This window comes from Gambusia affinis, linkage group LG12 (assembly GCF_019740435.1).
Source record: "Gambusia affinis linkage group LG12, SWU_Gaff_1.0, whole genome shotgun sequence".
Taxonomy (NCBI): Eukaryota; Metazoa; Chordata; class Actinopteri; order Cyprinodontiformes; family Poeciliidae; genus Gambusia; species Gambusia affinis.
In genome coordinates, this window is record NC_057879.1 from 26,377,234 (window position 1) to 26,405,137 (window position 27,904).

General features: G+C 39.5%; 3 protein-coding genes across 4 annotated transcripts; all 3 read right to left on the reverse strand.

Moving 5' to 3' along the window:
• Positions 1-1,045: 1,045 nt before the first annotated feature.
• LOC122841710 (gastrula zinc finger protein XlCGF57.1-like) lies at positions 1,046-5,193 on the reverse strand. Its single transcript, XM_044135259.1, has 2 exons — positions 4,923-5,193; positions 1,046-2,464 (listed from the first exon to the last, which is right to left on the reverse strand). Exons 1-2 carry the CDS (start codon positions 5,119-5,121, stop codon positions 1,350-1,352), a joined length of 1,314 nt encoding a protein of 437 aa, XP_043991194.1. The 5' UTR covers positions 5,122-5,193; the 3' UTR covers positions 1,046-1,349.
• Positions 5,194-9,106: 3,913 nt separating this feature from the next.
• On the reverse strand, positions 9,107-11,906 carry LOC122841714 (zinc finger protein 771-like). Its single transcript, XM_044135271.1, has 2 exons — positions 11,655-11,906; positions 9,107-10,510 (listed from the first exon to the last, which is right to left on the reverse strand). The coding sequence occupies exons 1-2, from the start codon at positions 11,851-11,853 to the stop codon at positions 9,462-9,464; spliced, it is 1,248 nt and encodes a 415-aa protein (XP_043991206.1). The 5' UTR covers positions 11,854-11,906; the 3' UTR covers positions 9,107-9,461.
• Positions 11,907-13,896: 1,990 nt separating this feature from the next.
• On the reverse strand, positions 13,897-26,571 carry LOC122841719 (zinc finger protein 771-like). 2 transcript variants are annotated; one of them, XM_044135277.1, is made up of 3 exons: positions 26,301-26,571; positions 14,449-15,126; positions 13,897-14,280 (listed from the first exon to the last, which is right to left on the reverse strand). In XM_044135277.1, exons 1-3 carry the CDS (start codon positions 26,497-26,499, stop codon positions 14,096-14,098), a joined length of 1,062 nt encoding a protein of 353 aa, XP_043991212.1. In that variant the 5' UTR covers positions 26,500-26,571; the 3' UTR covers positions 13,897-14,095. The 2 variants fall into 2 exon arrangements, with proteins under 2 accessions (XP_043991212.1, XP_043991211.1); XM_044135276.1 differs by having other exon boundaries at positions 13,897-15,126.
• Between the last annotated feature and the right edge of the window lie 1,333 nt (positions 26,572-27,904).

Below are 27,904 nucleotides of genomic sequence, written 5' to 3' on the forward strand. Positions count from 1 at the left end.
TATCAATCTATATATATATATCTATATCTATCTATATAGATATAGATATCTATATCTATCTATATATATATATATATATATCTATATATATATATATATATATATATATATATATATATATATATATATATATATATAGATAGATATATATAGATATATATAGATAGATATATATATATCCATCCATCCATTTACTTACGCCCTTCTTCCCTAAAGGAGGGTTGCTGGTTCCTCTCCAGCTACGTTCGGGGCGAGAGGAGGGGTCAACCTGGACAGGTCGCCAGTCTGTCGCAGGGCAACACAGAGACATACAAGACAAACAACACACTCACACTCACACCTAGGGAGAATTTAGAGACCAATTAACCTGACAGTCATGTTTTTGGACTGTGGGAGGAAGCCGGAGAACCCGGAGAGAACCCACCATGCACAGGGAGAACATGCAAACTCCATGCAGAAAGACCCCGGGCCGGGTATCGAACCCACAACCTGATTAGTGTTCTTCTATTGGTACTATAATTGATTCCTTCCAGTTCAATGATAATTTTCCCTCCTCCCAAATTTTATTATATGCAGTATTATATCTTTTGATTTTTCACTGAGTTGTCTTATCATTCTATACCAAATTTGATCTTTACCTGATGCTGTATATTTTGTCTTCTTAAGTGCATAATTCTATTCACTTTTTGTAAACTCAACATTTAATAAATATTTGTTTCTTCAACACTCTTTAATAACTCTTTATATTTAGGTTTTGTATTTTCTCTTCCTTTTCTTCCCTCTTCACTAATATTATTTGAACTTTAAATTTTACTAAATGTTCTTGCCAATATTGCCAATGAGGATTGTTTTATCAGTCTCTTCTTTTGATGCGTCTCTGAATATTTACGTCACATTTCCATACATTATTTCTAAGAACTGAATATTAAATATTCAGCATTTATTGCTTTTCCTGCTTTTAATCTTGCTTCAAATAGCGTATTGCAGACTGTATGCAGACTGATGCATGTATTCACCAGCAGAAAGTATTGTGACAACAACTGCGCAGGGGGGGCAACCAATTTTATTTTTTGTCATGGGGGCCAAAATTCTGGCAGCGCCCCTAGGAACAGGGATGACTCTAAAACCTGCAGAACATTTAATGTTGAGCAATTGAGTTGGAGACCTCTGCACTAGGCGATTCCAGCTCCATCACTCTTGTGTACTTGTTATATATTTGTTTCATGTGGAAATTCAGTTTACCATAATGAAAGACATTTTTCATTTGAAAGACACATCTCAGCCATGTGGGTTCTCCTGTATATATCTGAATGATCAATTTCATAGAACATTTTTCCTCAAGTTTGGTTTCAAAACGGTCTTTGACCTGTATGAGTTTTCATGTGAATCCTCAAATTATCCCTTCTAGAGAAGCTTTTTCCACAAGATTGGCATAAAAAAGGCTTCTCACCTGTATGAATTTTCTTGTGACGATTTAAATCACCCATTCGCCAGAACCTTTTTCCGCATGAGTTGCATGAAAAAGGCTTTTCACCTGAATGAATTTTCTTATGATGATTTGAGAGCTCTATTTTAGATAAACTTTTTTCACATGACTTGCATGAAAAAAGCCTCTCAGCTGTATGAATTTTCTCGTGACAATTTAAATCACAAATCTGAGAGAATCTTTCCCCACATGTTTGACAACAAAAAGGCTTCTCACCTGAATAAATTCTCGTGTGGAGATTTAAATAGTTAATTTTAGAGAAAGTTTTTCCACATGACTGGCATGAAAAAGATCTCTCACTCGTATGAATTCTCTTGTGGACATTCAGGTCACTAATTCGAGAGAAATTCTTTCCACATGATTGGCATGAAAAAGGTCTCTCACCAGTGTGGGTTATGTAATGATTTTTCAACTTCCACTGTTGTGTGTAACATCTCCCACAGAAGTCACATTTGAAAGAGCTTTTCTTTGTACTGGTATCAGACTGACTCTCTGAAACAGAGGAGCTGCTTCCTTCCTGATTTTTTCTCTCAACCACTGGAGATTTATGAAGGGAAAACTGCTCTGTTCTTCTCTCTTCTTCATTCATATCATATTCATGAAGAGTAGAAGTCTCAATCAAAGCAGCAAACTGCTTCTGGACAAGCTGCTCTCCCTCCTGACTGCTGCAGAGGTTCTTCTGGTTCTGTCCAGTTGGTAAATGTTCTGGTGGCTGCTGTTCATATGGAAGCACTGAAGAATCTAGTTGCTCTTCTTTTACATATGTTAGTGAATATTCTATTTCCTTATATTTGAGCTGTGTAGGTTCTGGTTCATCCTCTTCTTTTTTAATCCATTTTAGTTCTGGTTCCATCTGTTCCTCTTCAGTCCACTGATATTCTGCTTCTTTCTGGTCCAGACTGGACCTACTAACTTTGCTACAGATTTGTTGGATGGCAGAAGCTTCCTCCTCATTGGAGACACTTGGCTGTCGGAGGTCTGTGGGAACAAAATTTGACATCATTAATATAATTTAACTGATGACTCTCTCTTGGGTCAGCCTGTTTTTTTCTGGACATTCTGGACTGTAGCGTTACTGGGACGATCTACCGTAACACACCACATACTACAGAATGATCGGTTACGAAATCGCAAGCAACAATGATGTCCGTGTAGTGTGAACTATTGCATCAGGTAGTTGATGTGCCCATCTTCTCTATTTAAATCTAATGATTACTGAAGGGCAATATGGTTTACAGACTTCATAATCTGCACTCTTTTGGTTGAACTCAGTATTTATTTACACTTTGTCTTTATGTTGTTTAGTTTTTATTCAAGTACATTTTTGTTAATGGAGACTTAGAATCCATTTTATTTTTGTTTTTGGTTGTTTTGTTTATTTTGTCAGTTCCAGTGTTAAGTGTTCTTTTGAAAATAAAGTGTATCTATTTTTGGCAGGAAATTGCATGCATTATTACGTTATTTCCATTAAATCAGTGTATAAAAGTCTTCAAACAATATTATCGTTTATCGCAATAATTTTTGAGACAATTAATCACTAAGAAAATTTGTTATTGTGACAGGCCTACGGTGGGTTTTATTATGCAGATTAATTGAAATAAGTACGGTTCTTACAGCTTTATTGAGACATATGAGTCGAACGCTTTTCAGTCAGTGTCTGATGAAAGTAGTTTGAAAATCCCTGATTTTTCTTTCAACACCATAATGGCTTAAAGCATTACAAAACAGAGGCCTATTATGTAGAACATTTTATATCATCCTTAACTGTCTAGTCTATTAATGTAGAGGGATGCATTTTTATTTCTGAGCCTGCCAATATTGTATCCCCTGTCTATTGTCCTGTTGATATGAAACTTATAGCAGTAGCTCAGAGAACAGGTGTCATTACACAGAAAAGGTGAAATCCCTCTTAACTCTTTATTTCTCCACGTTAGCAGGGGGATGCATTTTACGGCAAAGCCTATTATTAGCCTGCAAATATCTGCATGCCCTCTCTATTTTCCTCAAATATTATCCTACTGATATGAAACTCATACCAGCAGTTCATAGAACTACTCTGAATATTTAGAAAAGGTAAAATCCCTTTTAACTCTTTATTTCTCCATGTTATCAGGAGGAGCACCTTTTCTACATAATCAGAGATGTTCTATGAACTGCTGGATTGTATTGGCAGGAACAAACTCCATATTGCCAAAAAAAGCATCCCCCTGCTAGTTTATAATCCGTCGCGTTAGCTCTGATTGCACAGCTCTATGTGAACTGCAGAAATAACTTGTAGTCGCACTTTCAGAGGTGTGGGTTGAGGGAACGGTGAGAATGCTTTATTTTTGTAAACAAAGAATTATGCAGCGTTTACATCAGAACATGCTGCCCAACGCGTCGCGCTGTCTTCCTAGTAGTTTATGTGGTCCCGGATGGGTGGGTGCGTAGTGGTTAACGAACCAGTGCTAACCTCATCATGCAGGTCACGCATTACAGTTTTATATTATTTCATATACATAATATTATTTATTATTACATTCGGATAAGTTGTCAGACATTTTTTATGTTTTTGCAACTGCACACTCATCAGACATTAATTTACATATATGTTCAATATTACCCATCAGATATCACCCATGATAAATTGGGGAAAAATCTGATGGCTAAAGATCCCCCACCGGTATCTGAATAGTAAAGCACGGTGAACCGCCAGGCTTATAAAACACTGAGGGGAAACCCTGAAATCTGCAGAAAACCACATGCATTTTCTACTTTGACAAAGTTTTCCAGTGGTCTGGACCCCTGAACTGAAAGGATAAGACAAAATTATTTTTTTTTCCTTTTACCTCCAAGTGGTGCTTCAGACCAATTTTTGCCTTTAACAATGAATTAAAATTTAGATGTAGAACTTTAGCTTCAGCTGAATAGAGATAAGATTACAGTTTTGTTTCGTTATATCAGGACTGTGCAATTTGCAACTTCATACCTGTAAATGCCTCACTTAATATAGGAAAACCTGAAATACGGTATTGTCCTTATTTGTTTCATCCGTTTGTTCTGTGTCCCAATGAAAAACAACACAGCTCATCCCGAGTCTCCCCCTCTCCTTCCTAATAACCTCCACAGCTCTATTCAGACCTGGAGGTGTGTGAACGGACAGCATGCAATTACTATTATTTTTTAGCTTACAAATGAAGAAATTTCACTTTACATTCCAGATTTCCAACATTATAACAATTGGAGTAAAAATATTTAGTCAGGGGGTTTGGCTCGTAAACATGATTTCTGTTTGTGTTAAAGCATTTTGTTCTGAGCTACAAAACAATGAACCTCTGTAGCATCAGAGCTAGCAGCTAAAACAGTTCCTCTTCAGCCCCGTTTAGCAACTATCGCTACTGATGGATCTCTGTTCGCTGTCTTCAGTAAAAACATCCCCACTTTTATCCAGACCTACCAGAACTTTGTCTCTGCAGCTCCGAACCGATTCTGTGTAGCTTAATTTCTGGTTTCCAGTTGATCCCCATCATTCTGCGCTGAGCATCGAGCTCTTCCTCGTAGCAAATTATGGTTTTTTCAACCTCGGTGAAGATTTCTTGAGCAGCAGCAGTTAGTCTCTCTCTGATAAACTCTCTGAGATGCTGAACTGAAGACATTGTTACTGAAATATTAGCTGGAATGGGACAATGCAGCAGTTTTCTAGCTTAGCTTTGTTCTTCTTTTCTATTATGGCGGATCGCAAGCAACTTTAATCTATACCGCCACCTACTGTACATTAACGTGTAACAACATTACATTAATTTTTTTTCATTATTATTTTGTATTCTAAAGAAAAATACATAATGCTTTCCTTAATCTGTAAATATCCTCTATGTTTCCTTCATTTCCCAATATTCTTTTAAGACTCCATTCCTATCCTCCTAACCATTCTTCTCAATCTCTTCCTTTCTCCTCAACCTACTGCAGGTTTAGTATAACTGCCACCATTTCCGCTGTAAAAACAGATAATTGGTCTGATAATTGTTTGGAAATATACATTTCAAAATCTGGTATATATATTCCTATTCCCAAACATTCTTTTATATTCTTAAAACCTTCTGAATGTATTTTAAGGTAATCAGAATGTGAGTTTCTTTAATACATGTCTGTCTTTACCCCTACTTCATTTGAATTCCAATCATTTTTCATTTTATGAAGTCTCATGTCTATATTTACCTCAGGAAATAGGAGGAACAACACTAATCAGATTAAATTTCCTTGTTCTCTAGTCCATACATTTTATCCCATTTATCTACAATCCATCTGAATCCATCACTCTGGAATTTTGAATATTCCCAACAGTTTTGTAAAATTGTTGAAGTTAGATTTTCTTTTATAACTTCCATGCAATATAGAGATAATTGCAAGAGTCAATCTTGATCAGAAACAAGCAGTTTTAATCGCTGAGATAGCCATGAAGTAGTCATTTCTTCAGCAAAACAAAATCTACAGACTTATCTTAAGGTGAAGATAGTTTAGTCATTCTTTGATGAAAGAAGTTCTGAAATGTCTTTCTACTGTGTTTCATCCCCCCATGCCTCATCGACACAAATATTTGCAAGATTAAAAGTGCATATTAAAACATTTACTGTGATTATAAAGTTTGAAATTTGATTTATTATCAAAACTTTATGTGAATGCCCAGCACAAAGAATCTGCCTCTATTTGTCATTTTAAAACAATAACTAGTCCCACAGCATTCATCTTTTAAAAGGATTTTTAAAGAGGTAATATTATGTTTTTTTCTAGGCACATGGTGCCATTTTTTTTAGCATAATCGAGTAACTATTTTACCTCCAGTTGTTACAAAAATGCTATATGTATCAAATACTTGAAAGAAATTTTACTTTGTAACTTAATGACTTGAAATGGGGCCTCTGCCTCTAAAGAACTGTCTCTTTGTGAAACTCCGCCTTCAGGAAGTCATCACAACATGGCTCCTCTACTGGACCTTTGGCCAACAAACGCCCTTTTAGACGCATAAATTCTTTCAAGTATACAGGAGATAATAGTCCACTGCTGAGGCTCCCTTGTTTAACATTATGGTCTGACATTAATCTTGTCTTTAGCTGGCTTCTTCATCTTGAGACAAGTCCACTCCTTCAACAAAATTCTGGAAGGGTCTCCAAATGCTTTCAAATTTCCCTTTTTGGAGATATGTTATGCGTTCCAGAGGTAAAGTCTTCAGCATTTTCCTGATCCATTGTTTGATACTTGGTCCTGTTGTTCTCTTCCAGAATAATGCTATCAGTATTTTAGCTTGTAGTAGACACATATCAATCAATAGTTGAGGTAAACAAAGTATTTTTTTGGATACAGACCTAAAATTAGAAAAACCAGATCTACATCCTTTGAGACAAGATGTTCTACAGTTTTTTTTATTGCTTTCCAAAATTATTGAATTTCCGTGCATTCCCAGATACAAAGTTCCCTTTTCTTATGAACATTTTGTGCATATGTCTGGTATATTAGGATTGTACCGATTTAAACTGATTGGTGTAATATAGGTTCACATTAACCATTTGTATTGCAGTAACCTTAAGTGTGAGTTAACAGTTTGTTTCTGAGCCTTTGTACAGACAGACTGCCAATCCTCCAGTGACAGGTTTACTCCCAGGTCTAATTTACAAGCTTCTAGTTTCAGTATTTAGTCCTCTGGTGAATTCAAAACCATAAAATTGTAGAATTCACCTTTACTTGCGCTATCTTTGCAAACAATTTCTTCTAGCTGGGACTTTGGTGGCTTGGTCAAATCTTTGTTTTTTGTCCTAATGTAGCTTCTGAGCTGAAGGTATTTAAAGAAGTATTTTCTATTTATATTAAATTTCTGCCAGAATTCTTCAAAAGACATCATGTAAGCTAAATTTGCATGATACAAATCATGAATTTTTTTCTATTCCCTTTGTGGCCCATTGTTAAAATACAAAGCCTGCTCTTCCAGGAGTGAAATCTTTGTATCCCCATATTGGAGTAAACTGTGATGGTATAATTGGTTCTTTTGTGAATTTCTTTTAAGATGTTGAATAGATAGGGCCATTCGACTCAGTCGAATGCCTTCTCAGCATCTAGAGAAAAAAGTGCAGTTCCTGATTTAACAGCAAAGCCATGAATAATGTTTAGAAACCTCCTCACATTGTGGACCCTGCCGTCCCAAAACAAAGCCATTTTGATCACTGTGTATCACTGAAGGAAGTGAATCTTGAAGCGTATTGCTAATAATTTCCAGAGTATTTTCAGGTCAGCGTTAAGGAACCTAATTGGACTCATGTTCTCACATTTATTGCTGGGTTTCCCTGGTTTGGGTAGCACAAAGATTAAAGCGCTTGTCATAGATTTTGGTAGGCCACCAATGCAGTATGCCTCCTGAAACATCTCCAAGATATGACTTAATAGTTTTTTTTAAATTTAAGCACCATAGAATTCAGGCCCTTGACATTTTGCTCTAGATTCATCTCATTTCTATCGGAATCTCTATTAAAAGACCATTAACAGGTGTCGTTGTCACTTTAAGACTGTAGTTGTGGGTTTAAGTATTGTTGGCAATCTCTTCCAGTAACATAATTACTCAGTAATATTTTTATATTACCTGTCAATGTAACATTTTTTAATACAAAAACACAATGGGCCTAAAATTGGGGCAATAACAACCTCGAATGAACTCCAGTGTGTGGACAGGCGATAAACAGGGGAAAGAAAAGTACTCCATATTAATTAATGTCTTTATTTCCAGACAAAAAGTAGTCCATAACATTTATAAAAAAATCAACTAAATAAAATGCAAAAGTCATCAAGTAGGTAAAAATTACACATCTGCTACAAATCACATAAACAGTTATTCCAATATATATATAAAAAAACTAAAAGTATCTCTAATATCACTGTATTTGCAGTTGTCAGAGCTCCTTAGTTGTTTGACACATACAAGCGGCACATATACATATATATATATATAAATCATTATAAATATATATATATATATATAAGATAATTCCCTTCTCACCCACCGCGGGTGGTGATTCTTCTTCCTCTTAGCTGGGGTCCTCTACCAGAGGCCTGGGAGCTTGAGGGTTCTGCGCAGTATCTTGGCTGTGCCTAGGACTGCACATTTCTGGACTGAGATGTCTGATGTTGTTCCTGGGATCTGTTGTAGCCACTGTTCCAGTTTGGGGGTGACTGCCCCGAGGGTCCCGATGACCACAGCAGGGCAACACAGAGACATATATATATATATATATATATATATATATATATATATATATATATATATATATATATAAAACTTTATGTATATAGATATAGATATGCTTTAAAATTAAAAAAAATCCATTAATGGGCATCCAAAAATAGGTGAGGGTCTGATGTATTTTCCATCCATCCATTTTCTATTCACCCTTAAGCCTAATGGGGTCGGGAGGGTTGCTGGTTCCTTTCCAGCCACGTTCCAGGCGAGAGGCGGGTTCACCCTGAACAGGTCACCAGTCTGTCGCAGGGCAACACAGAGACATACAGGAAACACAACCATTCACACACACACTCACACCTAGGGAGAATTTAGAGAGCCCAATTAACCTGACAGTCATGTTTTTGGACTGTGGGAGGAAGCCGGAGAACCCGGAGAGAACCCACCATGCACAGGGAGAACATGCAAACTCCATGCAGAAAGACCCCGGGCCGGGAATCGAACCCAGGCAACAGCTCTACCAACTGCACCACTGTACAGCCCTCTAATGTATTTTGCAAAGTGAAAACAATCCAAGACATTGCTTAATATTTATTACAGTCAATCTGTGCAAGTTAAATGCCTAATTGTTACTTCTGCGTTATGTGAAAATTCAGTTTACTATAATAAAAGAACACTTTCCCCACCATATTTTATGTGGGAAACACATCTCACCCATGTGGGTTCTAAAGAGAATAAGTAATAAATTTCAAAGCAAATTTTTTCACAAGTTTGGTTTCAAAGCAGTCTCCGAGCTGTATGAGTTTTCATGTGAATGTTCAAATTATCCTTTCGACTGAATCTTCTCCCACATGTTTGACAAGAAAAAGGCTTCTCACTTGTATGAATTGTCTTGTGACGATTTAAAATACTAATTTGACAGAAACTTTTTCCACAGGACTGACATGAAAAAGGCTTCTCACCTGTATGAGTTCTTTTGTGATTCTTTAAATTACCAAGCCGAGAGAATCTCTTTCCGCATGACTGGCATGAAAAAGGCCTCTCACCCGTATGTATTGTCTTGTGACGATTTAAAATACTAATTTGACAGAAACTTTTTCCACAGGACTGACATGAAAAAGGCTTCTCACCTGTATGAGTTCTTTTGTGAACCTTTAAATTACCAAGCCGAGAGAATCTCTTTCCGCATAACTGGCATGAAAAAGGCCTCTCACCTGTATGAATCGCCTTAGGTCCAGTGTGCGTTTTGTAATGGTTTTTTAATTTGTACTGTTGTGGGTAACATCTCCCACAAATGTCACATTTGAAAGATGTTTTCTTTGTACTGGTATCAGATTGACTCTCTGACTCAGAGGAGCTGCTTCCTTCCTGATCTTTGCTCTCAACCACTGGAGAGATAAGAAGGGAAAGCTGCTCTGTTTTTCCTTTTTCTTCATTCATATCATCTTCCTGAAGAGTAGAAGTCTCAATCAAAGCAACAAACTGCTTCTGGACAAGCTGCTCTCCCTCCTGACTGCTGCAGAGGTTCTTCTGGTTCTGTCCAGTTGGTAAATGTTCTGGTGGCTGCTGTTCATGTTGATGCACTGAAGACTCTAGTTCCTCTTCTTTTACATATGTTAGTGGAAATTCTATTTCCTTATCTTTGAGCAGTGTAGGTTCTGGTTCATCCTCTCCTTTCATCCATTTTTGTTGTGGTTCCATCTGTTCCTCTTCAGTCCACTGAGGTTCTGCTTCTTTCTGGTCCTGACTGGACCTACTTGCCAGGCTAAAGGCTTGTTGGATGGCAGAAGCTTCATCCTCATTGGAGACACTTGGCTTTTGGAGGTCTGTGGGAACAAAATTTGACATCATTAATATAATTTAATTGATAACCATCTCCTGGGTCAGCCTGGTTTTCCCTGGAGATTCTGGTCTGCAGACATCAGACAGTTAATATCAAATAAGTCTGTAGAGTTTAACTGAAAAGCAGGTAAAGTGTCCACCACACTAAATTACAGCTGTGGCAAAAATGTTCTAAAGATTTTAATCCAGAAGTACAGTTTCATACAGATTTCTTTTTTTCAATTAGACATTTAACTTTAGGGGATTCATACAGTTAAGAGCTCATCTTACCTTAAGACAATAGGTTTTTAATTTTACTTGTAACTTCATATTTTAAAGTTGATCAGACTGTGTAGAAACTTAAATTAGTAAAACATGGCATTCTGGCTCTCTGGGTTATAAATGTGATGAGACACAGAGACTTGTTGCTCTAAACTACTGTTCAAAACAAGAAATAGAAGAGCGCATGTTCTTCAATAAGGTAGATGTGTTGATGTTCAAAAGAAAGTGGATCCAAGAAAAATACTGAAATGACTTGCCTGGAATGTAAACCTATTAATTACTGCTCCAACTGTGCATTTAGATTAGTTCTTTACTGTTAAAAACTAACCTTTTACAACAGACACAGCTTGCTCTGTGAACATTGCCATATTTCCAAGTTGGCAAAAATACACATTAAAATACATTAATATTCAATTTACAGTGTTGAGGATTTTGCACTTTTAGCTTCAGCTGGATTGAGACAGGATTACAGTTTTGCTCTGCTAGATCAGGGCTGTGCAACCTGCAGCTCCAGACCTACAATTGGCGCTGTGGCTTAATTATTATAAGAAACAATTAAATATTGCTCGGTTTTTGTTTCATACGTTTGTTCAGAATTTACAGCACTGATAATACTTGTAATAATATATTTTGTCACGGGGCTTGAATGATCGCCATCTGGTTTTCAGAGACTCGTAAACAGATTTTCTGTTTGTGCTGCAACATTTTGTCCTGAGCCACAAAACTATCAGCCTGTGTAGCATCCGAGCTAGCAGCTAAAACAGTTTCTGTTCAGCCCCGTTTAGCAGCAGCTGGAGCTGCAGCAACTATCTCTACTGATGGATCTCTGTCTGCTGTGAAAGCATCCCCACTTTTATCCAGACCTACCAGAACTTTGTCTCTGCAGCTCCGAACCGATTCTGTGTAGCTTAATTTCTGGTTTCCAGTTGATCCCCATCATTCTGCGCTGAGCATCGAGCTCTTCCTCGTAGCAAATGATGGTTTTTTCAACCTCGGTGAAGATTTCTTGAGCAGCAGCAGTTAGTCTCTCTCTGATAAACTCTCTGAGATGCTGAACTGAAGACATTGTTACTGAAATATTAGCTGGAATGGGGCAATGCAGCAGTTTTCTAGCTTAGCTTTGTTCTTCTTTTCTATTATGGCGGATCGCAAGCAATTTTAATCTATACCGCCACCTACTGTACATGAGTGTGTAGCAACATTACATTAATTTTTTTTCATTATTAATTTGTATTCTAAAGAAAAATACATAATGCTTTCCTTAATCTGTAAATATCCTCTATGTTTCCTTCATTTCCCAATATTCCTTAAGACTCCATTCCTGTCCTCCTAACCATTCTTCTCAATCTCTTCCTTTCTCCTCAACCTACTGCAGGTTTAGTATAACTGCCACCATTTCCGCTGTAAAAACAGATAATTGGTCTGATAATTGTTTGGAAATATACATTTCAAAATCTGGTATATATATTCCTATTCCCACACATTCTTTTATATTCTTGGAACCATCTGAATGTATTTTAAGGTAATCAGAATGTGAGTTTCTTTAATACATGTCTGTCTTTACCCCTACTTCATTTGAATTCCAATCATTTTTCATTTTATGAAGTCTCATGTCTATATTTACCTCAGGAAATAGGAGGAACAACACTAATCAGATTAAATTTCCTTGTTCTCTAGTCCATACATTTTATCCCATTTATCTACAATCCATCTGAATCCATCACTCTGGAATTTTGAATATTCCCAACAGTTTTGTAAAATTGTTGAAGTTAGATTTTCTTTTATAACTTCCATGCAATATAGAGATAATTGCAAGAGTCAATCTTGATCAGAAACAAGCAGTTTTAATCGCTGAGATAGCCATGAAGTAGTCATTTCTTCAGCAAAACAAAATCTACAGACTTATCTTAAGGTGAAGATAGTTTAGTCATTCTTTGATGAAAGAAGTTCTGAAATGTCTTTCTACGGTGTTTCATCCCCCCATGCCTCATCGACACAAATATTTGCAAGATTAAAAGTGCACATTAAAACATTTACTGTGATTATAAAGCTTGAAATTTTATTTATTATCAAAACTGCAATAACAACCCCGAATGAACTCCAGTGTGTGGACAGGCGATAAACAGGGGAAAGAAAAGTACTCCATATTAATTAATGTCTTTATTTCCAGACAAAAAGTAGTCCATAACATTTATAAAAAAATAAACAAAATAAAATGCAAAAGTCATCAAGTAGGTAAAAATTACACATCTGCTACAAATCACATAAACAGTTATTCCAATATATATATAAAAAAACTAAAAGTATCTCTAATATCACTGTATTTGCAGTTGTCAGAGCTCCTTAGTTGTTTGACACATACAAGCGGCACATATACATATATATATATATAAATCATTATAAATGTAGATATATATATATATATATATATATAAATAAATCATTTATAAATGTAGATATATATATATAAATCATTTATAAATGTAGATATATATATATAAATCATTTATAAATGTAGATATATATATATAAATCATTTATAAATGTAGATATATATATATATATATATATATATATATATATAAATCATTTATAAATATATATATTTATATATATATATATATATAAAACTTTATGTATATAGATATAGATATGCTTTAAAATAGAAAAAAATCCATAAATGGGCATCCAAAAATAGGTGAGGGTCTGATGTATTTTCCATCCATCCATTTTCTATTCACCCTTAAGCCTAATGGGGTCAGGAGGGTTGCTGGTTCCTCTCCAGCCACGTTCCAGGCGAGAGGCGGGTTCACCCTGAACAGGTCACCAGTCTGTCGCAGGGCAACACAGAGACATAGAAGACAAACAACAATTCACACACACACTCACACCTAGGGAGAATTTAGAGAGCCCAATTAACCTGACAGTCATGTTTTTGGACTGTGGGAGGAAGCCGGAGAACCCGGAGAGAACCCACCATGCACAGGGAGAACATGCAAACTCCATGCAGAAAGACCCCGGGCCGGGAATCGAACCCAGGCAACAGCTCTACCAACTGCACCACTGTACAGCCCTCTAATGTATTTTGCAAAGTGAAAACAATCCAAGACATTGCTTAATATTTATTACAGTCAATCTGTGCAAGTTAAATGCCTAATTGTTACTTCTGCGTTATGTGAAAATTCAGTTTACTGTAATAAAAGAACACTTTCCCCACCATATTTTATGTGGGAAACACATCTCACCAATGTGGGTTCTAAAGAGAATAAGTAATAAATTTCAAAGCAAATTTTTTCACAAGTTTGGTTTCAAAGCAGTCTCCGAGCTGTATGAGTTTTCATGTGAATGTTCAAAGTATCCCTTCGACTGAATCTTCTCCCACATGTTTGACAAGAAAAAGGCTTCTCACTTGTATGAGTTCTTTTGTGATTCTTTAAATTACCAAGCCGAGAGAATCTCTTTCCGCATAACTGGCATGAAAAAGGCCTCTCACCTGTATGAATTGTCTTGTGACGTTTTAAAATACTCGTTTGACCGAAACTTTTTCCACAGGACTGACATGAAAAAGGCTTCTCACCTGTATGAGTTCTTTTGTGATCCTTTAAATTACCAAGCCGAGAGAATCTCTTTCCGCATAACTGGCATGAAAAAGGCCTCTCACCTGTATGAATTGTCTTGTGACGATTTAAAACATAACTTCGAGAGAAACTTTTTCCACATGTTTCACATGAAAAAGGTCTCTCACCAGTGTGCGTTTTGTAATGGTTTTTCAATTTGCACTGTTGTGGGTAACATCTTCCACAGAAGTCACATTTGAAAGATGTTTTCTTTGTACTGGTATCAGATTGACTCTCTGACTCAGAGGAGCTGCTTCCTTCCTGATCTTTGCTTTCAACCACTGGAGAGATAAGAAGGGAAAGCTGCTCTGTTTTTCCTTTTTCTTCATTCATATCATCTTCCTGAAGAGTAGAAGTCTCAATCAAAGCAACAAACTGCTTCTGGACAAGCTGCTCTCCCTCCTGACTGCTGCAGAGGTTCTTCTGGTTCTGTCCAGTTGGTAAATGTTCTGGTGGCTGCTGTTCATGTTGATGCACTGAAGACTCTAGTTCCTCTTCTTTTACATACGTTAGTGGAAATTCTATTTCCTCATGTTTGAGCTGTGTAGGTTGTGGTTGTTCCTTTTCTTTTTTAATCCATATTGGTTCTGGTTCCATCTGTTCCTCTTCAGTCCACTGATGTTCTGCTTCTTTCTGGTCCTGACTGGACCTACTTGCCAGGCTAAAGGCTTGTTGGATGGCAGAAGCTTCATCCTCATTGGAGACACTTGGCTTTTGGAGGTCTGTGGGAACAAAATTTGACATCATTAATATAATTTAATTGATAACCATCTCCTGGGTCAGCCTGGTTTTCCCTGGAGATTCTGGTCTGCAGACATCAGACAGTTGATATCAAATAAGTCTGTAGAGTTTAACTGAAAAGCAGGTAAAGTGTCCACCACACTAAATTACAGCTGTGGCAAAAATGTTCTAAAGATTTTAATCCAGAAGTACAGTTTCATACAATTTCATTTTTTCAATTAGATATTTAACTTTAGGGGATTCATACAGTTAAGAGCTCATCTTACCTTAAGACAATAGGTTTTTAATTTTACTTGTAACTTCATATTTTAAAGTTGATCAGACTGTGTAGAAACTTAAATTAGTAAAACATGGCATTCTGGCTCTCTGGGTTATAAATGTGATGAGACACAGAGACTTGTTGCTCTAAACTACTGTTCAAAACAAGAAATAGAAGAGTGCATGTTCTTCAATAAGGCAGATGTGTTGATGTTCAAAAGGAACTGGGTCCAAGAAAATACTGAAATGACTTGCCTGGAATGTAAACCTATTAATTACTGCTCCAACTGTGCATTTAGATTAGTAACTGGAAGTGTGAGGGATGAGGCTGGATGAGATTCTCTCAACACCACACACTGAGGGAGATGGTGGTGCAGGTCAAAATATCTCCAGGTTTCCCTGGCCCGGTCCCAATACTCAGGATGCACTTTGCACCTTTAAATGTACATTATAGGTATTTTTGCTTTCCAATGTCATTGCTGGAGATATTTGACTGTTCAAATGTGTTTTGTTATAACTTTAATCAATTAATTTTATTTATCAAGCAACTTCATACTAAAAGCAGCGCAAAGTGATGTACAGGTCAATAAAAAACAATTACCTACCCCAACCCCACATGGAAAAAGAAAAAAAACACACAACTGCATTGAAAATGCACAGGCTAAGCAAAAATGATTCAATTCAGGAAATACAATTAAAAAGATAGGTCTTGAGCCTGCTCTTAAAAACAGCAGCGTTTTCTGGAGCCCTCAGGTTGTCTGGCAGGCTGTTCCACAAACGAGGGCCATAACACTGGAAAGAAGCTTCACCCAAACTGAGTGTTAGTAGTTCAGTGCCAGAGGACCTCATGGTCTCCAGGAGTTCATAAGGTAATAGCACTTCTGCAAGATAAGATTGTGCAAGACCATTAAGACATTAAAAAAACAACAATAAAAAAAAAACAACAACAGTAAAAGAATCTTAAAATCAATCCTGAGACATACTAGGAGCCAATGCAACAATTTTAAAACAGATGTGATGAGAGCCTGCCTTCTGGTCTTGGTTAGCACGCGGGCAGCAGAGCTTTTATTCATGCAAAAAGCTCTGCTGCTTTGGGTCTTCTGCTTGGGTCTTGCCCCACGCTGAAGCCAGTGTGTTTGACTGGAGTCCCTGCTGGACCCAAGTTGTCAACGGCCAATGGTGAACCAATGGCTAGAGGATCACTGACCACATTGTGAACCACAGGCACAGGGGTGGAACTCATGGGTTGTCTGTCAACCTCTACAGGTATGGTGTCAGTCAGCTGTGCAGTGGTCACTGTCTGAGTCCAGCCAATCACCACAGTGTCCTTGCAGTTCTCCGTGTCCTCTGTCCTACATTGCATTGATATTTTATGCTCCAGCTCAGTAACTTTCTCAAAAAGTGAGAAACAGCCTGGCATTTTGCTGGAGAAGTTTCAAAAGTCAATGGAAGAGATTTGATCTCAGATGACTGCCATTTCTCGTTGCATTTACTCTCAGCTGACGTGGCACATATGTAACAGAGTTACAAATGTACTTTTGTTAAATTATTATTTCTTATACATTTTATATTGAGAGTTTGTGAATTTTATCTCATTCAGTTATTTTTATTTATTTTGTTGTTTTTGCCTGCTTGCTGCGCTCTTTTGCACTCCGTCTCATGTGTGTTTCCTGGGCTTCCGTAGTTGCTTTCAGCCCTCATAGCTCCTCTGCCCCCCCTTTCCCTCACAGCGTTGTTACCGCTGCTGTGGGTAAGTCGGAGCAAAGTTTGCTGCTGCTTGTATTTATGTTGGGAAGTTCATGTAAAGGTTTCTATCATATGTTGTTTATTATTGTTTGTTAGTGTATTATTTTGCCGTTTTTACCATCATTGTATATATATATTTAAAAAAAAAAAAAAAAAAACAGTTTTATTATAATTTCCTTTCCTTTTTATTTTGGCGCGAACAGCCAGTGCTAGTTTAGCACAGCTGAGTTGAACGTTGTTTTTATTTTTATGTTTAGGACTGCAGAGAGAGAAAGAGAGGGAGTTGAGAAGTTTTGATTTGTTTTCCTTCTTTCCCAGGTATGTGTTTTTATTTTTAAGTTATACTTTTTATCTCCGTTTGTTTGGCTTTGTCCCATTGTGTTGTGTCGTTGTGGCCACCAGGTGGTGTTTTTCTCCTCTCGTTTTAGTTTAAGATTTTTGTGAGAAGATTTCTTTTTCTTTTTGTGTGTGTTACATGTTAAATTTGCAAAATGTAAATGTTGCCCTCACAGCGTTGTTACCGCTGCTGTGGGACTGCAGAGAGAGAAAGAGAGGGAGTTGAGAAGTTTTGATTTGTTTTCCTTCTTTCCCAGAAATAAAAAAAAGAGAATTTAAACATCCTGACCGATGTCATCCGTTACACTGGTGCCGTGACCCTTTGGATCTACAGATCAGCTCGACGCTCTTCGCCGTGGTTGCTGTGCACCTGTCCTGATCTGCAGTTCGGGATCCTTTTGTGGTCAGGTCAATAAGAGACTCTGAATTACAACACTTTCTTTTACGATCACTGAGTTAAAATACTAAAAAGAAAAAAAAAGGGAAAATTAATTCATGGTGTGCTACATTTTTTTTTTTATGTCAATCCGATTTGAGTGAATGTTCTGCTTTGGTATTTTTCTTTGATTGGAAACAATACTGTGGTTCATTTTATGGTTGAAGATAACTGGTGTGTTAGAGATGGATCAGTTTACCACTCCTAAATTACCTAAAGGTCGGGGTGTGTGGTTCAGCCGTACTGCTGACAGTGGAGACGTAGGACATTCAAAACTCACATATGATACTAGTGCAGAATCAGGGCTAGGTCAGAGCCAAGGTTGTACTGCTATTGATGGGTTCATGACGGAGAATCCCCCTACTTCCACACCCTGCAGTGATGTTGATGCCCTTCATCACCTTACAGACATGGTTGGCCAGTTAGGTGCACAAATTGGTGAATCAATTGTTTCTAAACTACTGTCAGCTGGAGTTGTAAATGTGAACAGTGAATCACAGCCTTCTTGTGTAACACAGAACTCACGCTGTGACAGTGGCAGACATGACCCATCTCATGTGACAGTCCATGTTAAACCTGATAGGGTACTTCAGACATACAGAGGCGACCACACAGACAAATGTTCGATCCGTGACTGGATTGACTTGACTAGAATGCACCTCAGAAAACAAGACATACCTACCTATGATCAAGGAGAAGAGATTATGTGCCATTTAATGGGCAAGGCAAAGGATGTGGTGCAGATTGCATTAGTGATCCTTCCCTTGATGTTACAAAGAACCCTGAACTGATATGACGTTCTTCTCCACTACTTCAGTGAAACCCCATCATGTCTCCCCCTCGCCGATTTCTATGCTACTCTGCCAAGACAAAGGGAGAACCCTGTAGATTATTGGATAAGACTAAACAAGGCGGCAGACTTGGCGCTTGAGGGTCAGCGTAAACGTGGGAAACAGATGGAAAGCATGAATGATGAAGTGGCTCTCATGTTTGTCAAACACTGCCCTGATCCAGAGTTATCCTGCATTTTGAAGTGCAAGCCAGCTCATGAGTGGACTTCCCGTGATGTTCAGTTACGGATTGATGACTACCAGAGAGAGTTGAGGGCAGCTAGCAGAGCAACTGGTGCTCCACAGCTAAGAAGCCAGGTTGCTGCCATTAGTCTAGAGCAGTCTATCCCAGTGTCACCTGGCCTGGCGGCTTATGAGCATTGTTGCTCTCCTCCTAGCTCATTACTTCCATCCTCCTTTCTCCCATCTCAGCATCACTCTTCATGCCAGTCTCCAGCAGTTTCCTGTCAGGGTGGTCCCCAGGATACTAGAGGCAAAGACTCTGTGCCAGTTGTTACGCAACATCTTCAGCAGTCAGAGGAGAGGCTGCTCACTCGAATGGTCGACATGTTTCAGCAGATGATGGAGAGAATGCAGCAACGCAATACTTTTCATCCTATGCGGGGTGGGAGGTTTCAGCGTGCACCTCGTGAACAACGCAACAGAGAGGCAGGTTGTAAAGTCTGTAATGACTCAAGTCACACCACTACTTCGCACTGTATGTCTGAGAGACTGTGTTTTGTCTGTTTTGCCCCTGGTCACACCAAACTGAACTGCCCCATGAAGAATCCTTCCCAGTCCCAGTCGGGGGGAAACTAATAGACCTGTATTCTGAGGGAGGCAGTGCAGGTCACACTAACGACTCCCAAACTGATGACATGTCAGATGCTGAGACTGTATACACTTCAGAGAAGAACTCATGTAGTAGCTCAGGAGTTGTCGTCTATCAAAATGTTCACAGAGTTAGCAGCAGTGACAGTCTTTTCTACACCTCTGTGAACATGGGTGGGACATTTAACATGGGCGGCATGCTGGACAGTGGTTCAATGGCCTGCAGCATCAGTGAGGCAGCTGAAGTGAAGCTGAAAGAGGCTGGAGTGATAACTGACCGAAACATAACTGATGTGGATGTGGTCCTTGTTGGATGTGGTGGACTCCGTGTTAGGCCTAAATGTGCTTTTGATGTGGAGATGGAAGTGTATGACTGTAAAATGGTGGTTCCAACGCTCGTCGTTCCAGGTCAGCATGATGACTTGATACTAGGCACTAATGTCATAAAACACATCCTTCATCGATTCAAGCAGTGTGATTCCTACTGGAAAACGGTGTCCACCCCATCTCCTTCTGGGGATCCAGAAGCTGAACGTTTCCTGTCCATGCTGTCTGGTCTTAATCCATGGAAGGATGGAAATGCTCCTGATAAGGTCGGTACTGTGAAGTGTTACTCAGCTACCTGCCTTGAGCCTGGGCGAGAGTATCTTGTGTGGGGAAAACTGCCCAGAAACACTTCTGTTTCTCCAGGCAGCACCATTATGACAGAGCCTACATCATCCCGCTCAGCACCCCGAGGTGTTTTGGTTGCAAAGCTTGTGACTACATTGTGGGGAGACAGGTGGGTTCCATTAAAGCTCATCAATATGTCCAACAGACCTGTGTTATTGAGACGCAACACAAAGCTAGCCGATGTCTACCCTGTTGTGGCGCTGGAAGACATGGATGGTGCAGAGTGCTCAGAAGTTCGACTTGCTAGTTCTGGACAATCTATCATGCCATCTACTGCAGATGCCAGCTTGGTCACAGATGTGCTCAGATCAGTTGGGCTCGGTGATGTTGATATAGAGTCTTGTGAAGTTTCTGAGGATTGCAGAACAAGAATGGCTAATCTTGTTTTGCAGTATGAGGGTTTATTTTCCCGTCACCATCTTGATTGTGGAGAAGCGAAGGGGTTTGTGCACCGTATAACCCTCTCCGACACCCGACCTTTCCGGCTTCCATACAGGCGAGTGCCCCCTGGCCAGTATCAGAAACTGCGGCAAGTCCTGAGTGAAATGGAAGAAAAGGAGATAATCAGAAAATCCACAAGTGAGTACGCATCACCTCTGGTTCTGGTGTGGAAGAAAAATGGGGATCTCCGTATCTGCACAGATTTTCGCTGGTTGAACAAGAGAACTCTGAGGGATGCCCATCCCCTTCCTCATCAGGCAGATTGTCTGGCAGCATTGGGGGGAAACAGTCTGTTCAGTACCATGGATTTGACCTCTGGGTTTTATAATATGCCACTCCACGAGGACGACAGGAAGTATTCGGCCTTTACTACTCCTATGGGCTTATATGAATACAACCGTCTGCCGCAGGGTCTCTGTAATAGTCCTGGGAGTTTTATGCGTATGATGACCAGCATATTCGGAGACCAGAACTATCTGAGTTTACTGTGCTATTTGGATGATTTGTTGGTGTTTGCGCCTGATGAGGAATCTGCCTTGCGGCGCCTGGAGATGGTGTTTTCTAGGTTGCAAAGCCACAATTTGAAACTGGCCCCCAAAAAGTGTTTCTTTTTGAGGAAATCTGTTAAGTTTCTTGGCCACATTGTTGATGAACATGGTGTTTCAACAGACCCAAGTAAAGTTGAGATCATCGCCAACATGTCAGTGGCCCAACTTATGGAACCAGATGGCGTGACTCCATCTCAGAAGCGGATAAGATCCTTTTTGGGGATGATAAACTACTACCAACATTTTGTGCCTGGGTACTCTGCCATCGCCAAGCCACTTTTTGATCTGTTAAAGGGCGAAAGGAGGAAAGGCAGACATCATCAGAATAAACTGCCATCCAGAAAGTTGAAGGCCTCTGACTGGACTGCAACACAGGCACAAGCCTTTGAGCAACTGAAGTCTTCACTGGCGCAAAGTGTTGTGTTGGCTCATCCGGATTTCACCTGTCCTTTTGTGTTATCCACTGATGCATCTCTGGATGGCATAGGTGCTGTTCTGTCTCAAGTTCAGCAGGGTGAGACACGAGCCAGGCCCGTTGCTTTTGCCAGCAAGTCCTTGTCCCGGTCACAAAAGAACTACCCAGCTCACAGGTTGGAGTTTCTGGCCTTGAAATGGTCCATCTGTGACAAGTTCAGCCACTGGTTGAAAGGCCATAAATTCACAGTCTGGACTGATAACAATCCATTGACTCATATTCTGACTAAGCCTAAACTGGATTGTTGTGAGCAACGCTGGGTGGCTAAATTGGCGAGCTCGACTTTGACATCAAGTACATCCCAGGCCCACAGAATATTGTGGCCGATGCACTGAGTCGTGAGCCTTTTGTTCGAGAAACTGTTGGCCGCAGGCTGCTCACTGAACCCTATGCCAATCTTCTTGCTGAAGTTAGAGATGTGTCAAACTCATCAATCCAGACTGCCTTTCGATCATCCAGTGGTCAGGCAGAATCCTCCTTAATGACTGTTAACGCTCAGTCAACATGCTGTCCACTAAAACTGCTTCCCCAGTCTGTTGAAATGGAGGATGTGTCTGCTGTGTTGCACTCACAAGTGGAGTGGGATGCTGGCGCGAGAACCCGTGCCGTTGAAATGGTCCATCATCTGCCTCAGCTCATTCCACCTGGTCAAGAAACCTTACCAGCCTACACGGAATGTGAACTCCGTGACAGACAGCTGGAAGATAGAACTCTCTCTGCGTTCTATACTATGTTGAGAGGCGTGAAGACCCTCTAGGAGAGAGAGGTTTACAGAGTCTGTCTCTGTGACAAAGTATCTAAAGCACTGGGATAAACTAACTGTGCGAAACGGTGTCCTGTACAGGATTTCCCGGGACTGGAAAACTAAAGCAAAAAGATTCCAGTACATTGTACCTGACTCGCTCAAGACTGAGGTACTTCATGGAGTTCATGACAGAGCAGGTCATCAAGCTCAGTTCAGGAGCCTTGCCTTGACAAGGCAGAGATTTTTCTGGCTGACTCTGGACAGAGATGTCAGAGACCATGTTCGGCGTTGTCAGCGATGTATTGTCAGTAAGACCATTGAGCCTGAGGGTAGAGCTCCACTGGAGTCTATAACATCAACCAAACCGCTTGAACTTGATTTTTGGTCAGCCGAAGATTCCAGAAACAGATCTGTTGACGTCTTGGTGATTACTGACCACTTTACAAAAATGGCTCAAGCGTTCCCATGTAGAGACCAGACAGCTAAGCAGGTGGCGAGGGTTCTCTGGGATCGATATTTCTGTGTCTTTGGTTTTCCTGAGAGAATTCATAGTGATCAAGGAGCTAATTTTGAGAGTCAGCTCATAAGTGAGCTTCTCAGGGTCTCAGGTGTCAGAAAGACACACACAACGCCTTATCATCCGATGGGGAACGGAAGTGTGGAGCGTTTCAATCGAACTTTAGGTGGCATGATCCGTGCATTATCCCCCGAAGAGAAAGCTGACTGGCCACGTCGTTTACAAACACTAGCCTTTATGTATAACTGTGCGGTTCATGAGACGACGGGTTACCCCCCCTTTTACCTCATGTTTGGCCGGGTCCCTCGCCTACCTGTCGATGTCCTCTTTCATGCTGTCCTTGATGACTCTGCTGTGGGGAACTATGACAAGTATGTGGAGTGTCTCACCAACGACCTGAAGGAAGCCATGACAATTGCTCAGGCCCATGCTTCAAAAGAACAGAGAAGACATGCTCGGTTGTACAACCGGAAAGTTAAAGGCACTGACATCGCCGTCGGGGATAGAGTGCTCTTGGCCAACAGAAAAGAGAGGGGGAAGAGGAAGCTTGCCGACCGGTGGGAATCAACCATCTACACTGTGATGGATACTAATCCAACGACACATACGTACAAGATCTGTGACACAATCACTGGACAAAGAAAGGTGGTCCACAGGAACATGCTGATGCTGGCCAGTTTTCTCCCAGTGGATCCCACATGTGAAGTATCTGATTCTGCTTCAGCCTTCTCACTCTCTGCTAATGCATCCTCGGTCCTGGATACAGATGGCTTCGGAGGTGATGAGGAAATGTTGCATGGGAGCTACAACACCTTGCATGACAGTGCTGGCTTTGATTGTGGCAGTGTTGGAGACTTACCTGGAGTTCTGGAAGGGGTGGTGAACCCTTTGCCTTATCCTGCACCTATGGATTCTGAGAGGAGAACCATTGCATGGATAACGCAGCTGTCTGAGCCAAATTCCTCAGTGGGGGATGTAGCTGACCTGCAGAGCATGACCTCCAGTCCCAAAAACTACTCAGTTTCACCCGTGAGCAACACGATTGGTCAATCTGTGGGAGGTGACACGGCTGCCTTGACCGCTGTGAACGTCCCGGTGGATGTAAGGGACCCAGATCCCAGCGTTAGTATTGTGGACCATACAGATGGTGCTTCTGACATTCTACATACTGTTGACCAGGCCCCAAATGTGCACTGTGATGACTATACTGTGCAGACGGAAATTAGGTCCAGATTTGGTCGCCTAGTCAAGCCTGTGAACAGGCTCATACAGACTATGTCCAGGCAGGATGTCGTTCAGAACGAGTTCGATGTTAAAGCTGTTTGCAAATCCCAGGCCTAAACTGATTGATTTCTTCCCCTATTAAACTATAATCTTTTTGGGTCTGACATTTTTTTTTACCTCTGTCTGGACGTGATGTTTTCATTTTGTGTTGTGTAATGAACCTGTATTGCACTGTGTTGGGGTCTTATGGGGTGTACAAGGCACCCTGTGGGCAGTTGATGGATTGGGGGGGTTAAGCGCTACCCTCATACCACTTCATCCTTATGGGATACATTAGTTGTTTGTGTTCTTAATGTTGACCCCAGGTGATGATGTATACTGTATGGTTGATGCTCATATTTGATCAAATTCAGTGGGGGTGAGTGTAACAGAGTTACAAATGTACTTTTGTTAAATTATTATTTCTTATACATTTTATATTGAGAGTTTGTGAATTTTATCTCATTCAGTTATTTTTATTTATTTTGTTGTTTTTGCCTGCGGGGGTCGCTCTTTTGCACTCCGTCTCATGTGTGTTTCCTGGGCTTCCGTAGTTGCTTTCAGCCCTCATAGCTCCTCTGCCCCCCCTTTCCCTCACAGCGTTGTTACCGCTGCTGTGGGTAAGTCGGAGCAAAGTTTGCTGCTGCTTGTATTTATGTTGGGAAGTTCATGTAAAGGTTTCTATCATATGTTGTTTATTATTGTTTGTTAGTGTATTATTTTGCCGTTTTTACCATCATTGTATATATATATTTAAAAAAAAAAAAAAAAAACAGTTTTATTATAATTTCCTTTCCTTTTTATTTTGGCGCGAACAGCCAGTGCTAGTTTAGCACAGCTGAGTTGAACGTTGTTTTTATTTTTATGTTTAGGACTGCAGAGAGAGAAAGAGAGGGAGTTGAGAAGTTTTGATTTGTTTTCCTTCTTTCCCAGGTATGTGTTTTTATTTTTAAGTTATACTTTTTATCTCCGTTTGTTTGGCTTTGTCCCATTGTGTTGTGTCGTTGTGGCCACCAGGTGGTGTTTTTCTCCTCTCGTTTTAGTTTAAGATTTTTGTGAGAAGATTTCTTTTTCTTTTTGTGTGTGTTACATGTTAAATTTGCAAAATGTAAATGTTGCCCTCACAGCGTTGTTACCGCTGCTGTGGGACTGCAGAGAGAGAAAGAGAGGGAGTTGAGAAGTTTTGATTTGTTTTCCTTCTTTCCCAGAAATAAAAAAAAGAGAATTTAAACATCCTGACCGATGTCATCCGTTACACATAGTCCAGTTTTCCAGACGGCTTCCGGTACAAAATGAATTGTTTGTCAGTATTTGCTTCCAAAGCTGACCGTACAGTCCTCTTTCAGCTCATGATCACCTGTTCGAGATAAATTCTTAAAGGTTTACGCAGCGTTGCGTAGTGACACCATGTTGAATACAGAGCAAATGTTGATTTAATCACATGTTCAGCAGAGTGAAAAACAATTATTTCAATTCTTTACTGTTAAAAACTAACCTTTTACAACAGACACAGCTTGCTCTATGAACATTGCCATATTTCCAAGTTGGCAAAAAATACACATTAAAATGCATTAATATTCAATTTACAGTCTGGAGGATTTTGCACTTTTAGCTTCAGCTGGATTGAGACAGGATTACAGCTGGATTGAGACAGGATTACAGTTTTGCTCTGCTAGATCAGGGCTGTGCAACCTGCAGCTCCAGACCTGCAATTGGCGCTGTGGCTCAATTATTATAAGAAACAATTAAATATTGCTCGGTTTTTGTTTCATACGTTTGTTCAGAATTTACAGCACTGATAATACTTGGAATAATATATTTTGTCACGGGGCTTGAATTATCTCCATCTGGTTTTCAGAGACTCGTAAACAGATTTTCTGTTTGTGCTGCAACATTTTGTCCTGAGCCACAAAACTATCAGCCTCTGTAGCATCCGAGCTAGCAGCTAAAACAGTTTCTGTTCAGCCCCGTTTAGCAGCAGCTGGAGCTGCAGCAACTATCTCTACTGATGGATCTCTGTCTGCTATGAAAACATCCCCACTTTTATCCAGACCTACCAGAACTTTGTCTCTGCAGCTCCGAACCGATTCTGTGTAGCTTAATTTCTGGTTTCCAGTTGATCCCCATCATTCTGCGCTGAGCATCGAGCTCTTCCTCGTAGCAAATGATGGTTTTTTCAACCTCGGTGAAGATTTCTTGAGCAGCAGCAGTTAGTCTCTCTCTGATAAACTCTCTGAGATGCTGAACTGAAGACATTGTTACTGAAATATTAGCTGGAATGGGACAATGCAGCAGTTTTCTAGCTTAGCTTTGTTCTTCTTTTCTATTATGGCGGATCGCAAGCAACTTTAATCTATACCGCCACCTACTGTACATTAACGTGTAGCAACATTGCATTCATAAAATTTTATTACTAGTATTTTGTATTCTGAAGATATATAAATATTGCATTCCTTAATCTGTAAATATCCTCTATGTTTTCTTCATTTCCCAATATTCCTTAAGACTCCATTCCTATCCTCCTAACCATTCTTCTCAATATCTTCCTTTCTCCTCAACCTACTGCAGGTTTAGTATAACTGCCACCATTTCCGCTGTAAAAACAGATAATTGGTCTGATAATTGTTTGGAAATATACATTTCAAAATCTGGTATATATATTAGTATTCCCAAACATTATTTTATATTCTTAAAACCTTCTGAATGTATTTTAAGGTAATCAGAATGTGAGTTTCTTTAATACATGTCTGTCTTTACCCCTACTTCATTTGAATTCCAATCATTTTTCATTTTATGAAGTCTCATGTCTATATGTACCTCAGGAAATAGGAGGAACAACACTAATCAGATTAAATTGCGTTATTTCTTTATTCTCTAATCCAGGGGTCCCCAAGTCCAGTCATCAAGGGCTACCTTCCTGCTACTTTTAGATGCATCTCTGTTGAAACACAGTTGGATCAAATAAACTGCCCATTACCAGCCTATTGCAGAGCTGATTGGATGCTGGTGAGGGAATTCAGACATTTTGGAACAGAGATGCATCTAAAGGTTGCAGGACCGTAGCCCTTGAGGACTGGAGTTGGGGACCCCTGCTCTAATCCATACATTTTATCCCATTTTTCTATAATCAATCTGAATCCATCACTCTGGAATTTTGAATATTCCCAACAGTTTTGTAAAATTGTTAGTTACATTTTCTTCTTCCATCCAATATAGAGATAATTTTATTAATCTCATTTCCATCAGAGTCTCTCCAGTCTCTATTAAAAGACCATTAACAGGTGTCGTTTTCACTTTAAGACTTGGTAGTTGTGGGTTTAAGTATTGTTGGCAATGTCTTCCAGTAACATAATTGCTCAGTAATATTTTTATATTTCCTGTCAATGTAACATTTTTTAATACAAAAACACAATGGGCCTAAAATTGGTGCAATAACAACCTCGAATGAACTCCAGTGTGTGGACAGGCGATAAACAGGGGAAAGAAAAGTACTCCATATTAATTAATGTTTTTATTTCCAGACAAAAAGTATACAAAAAGATAAAATAAAATCCACAAATCAAGTAGGTAAAAATTACACACATGCTACAAATCACATAAACAGTTATTCCAATATCTATAAAAAAGCTAAAAGTATCTCTTTTTTTCACAGATATGCTCT

Coding starts and splice junctions, on each gene's coding strand:
- LOC122841710 (XM_044135259.1), bottom strand. CDS start 5,121: ATGTCTTCAGTTCAGCATCTCAGAGAGTTTATCAGAGAGAGACTAACT. Junction 2,465..4,922: donor GCTGCAGAGACAAAGTTCTG/GTAGGTCTGGAT, acceptor TTGTTCCCACAG/ACCTCCGACAGCCAAGTGTC.
- LOC122841719 (XM_044135276.1), bottom strand. CDS start 26,499: ATGTCTTCAGTTCAGCATCTCAGAGAGTTTATCAGAGAGAGACTAACT. Junction 15,127..26,300: donor GCTGCAGAGACAAAGTTCTG/GTAGGTCTGGAT, acceptor TTGTTCCCACAG/ACCTCCAAAAGCCAAGTGTC.
- LOC122841714 (XM_044135271.1), bottom strand. CDS start 11,853: ATGTCTTCAGTTCAGCATCTCAGAGAGTTTATCAGAGAGAGACTAACT. Junction 10,511..11,654: donor GCTGCAGAGACAAAGTTCTG/GTAGGTCTGGAT, acceptor TTGTTCCCACAG/ACCTCCAAAAGCCAAGTGTC.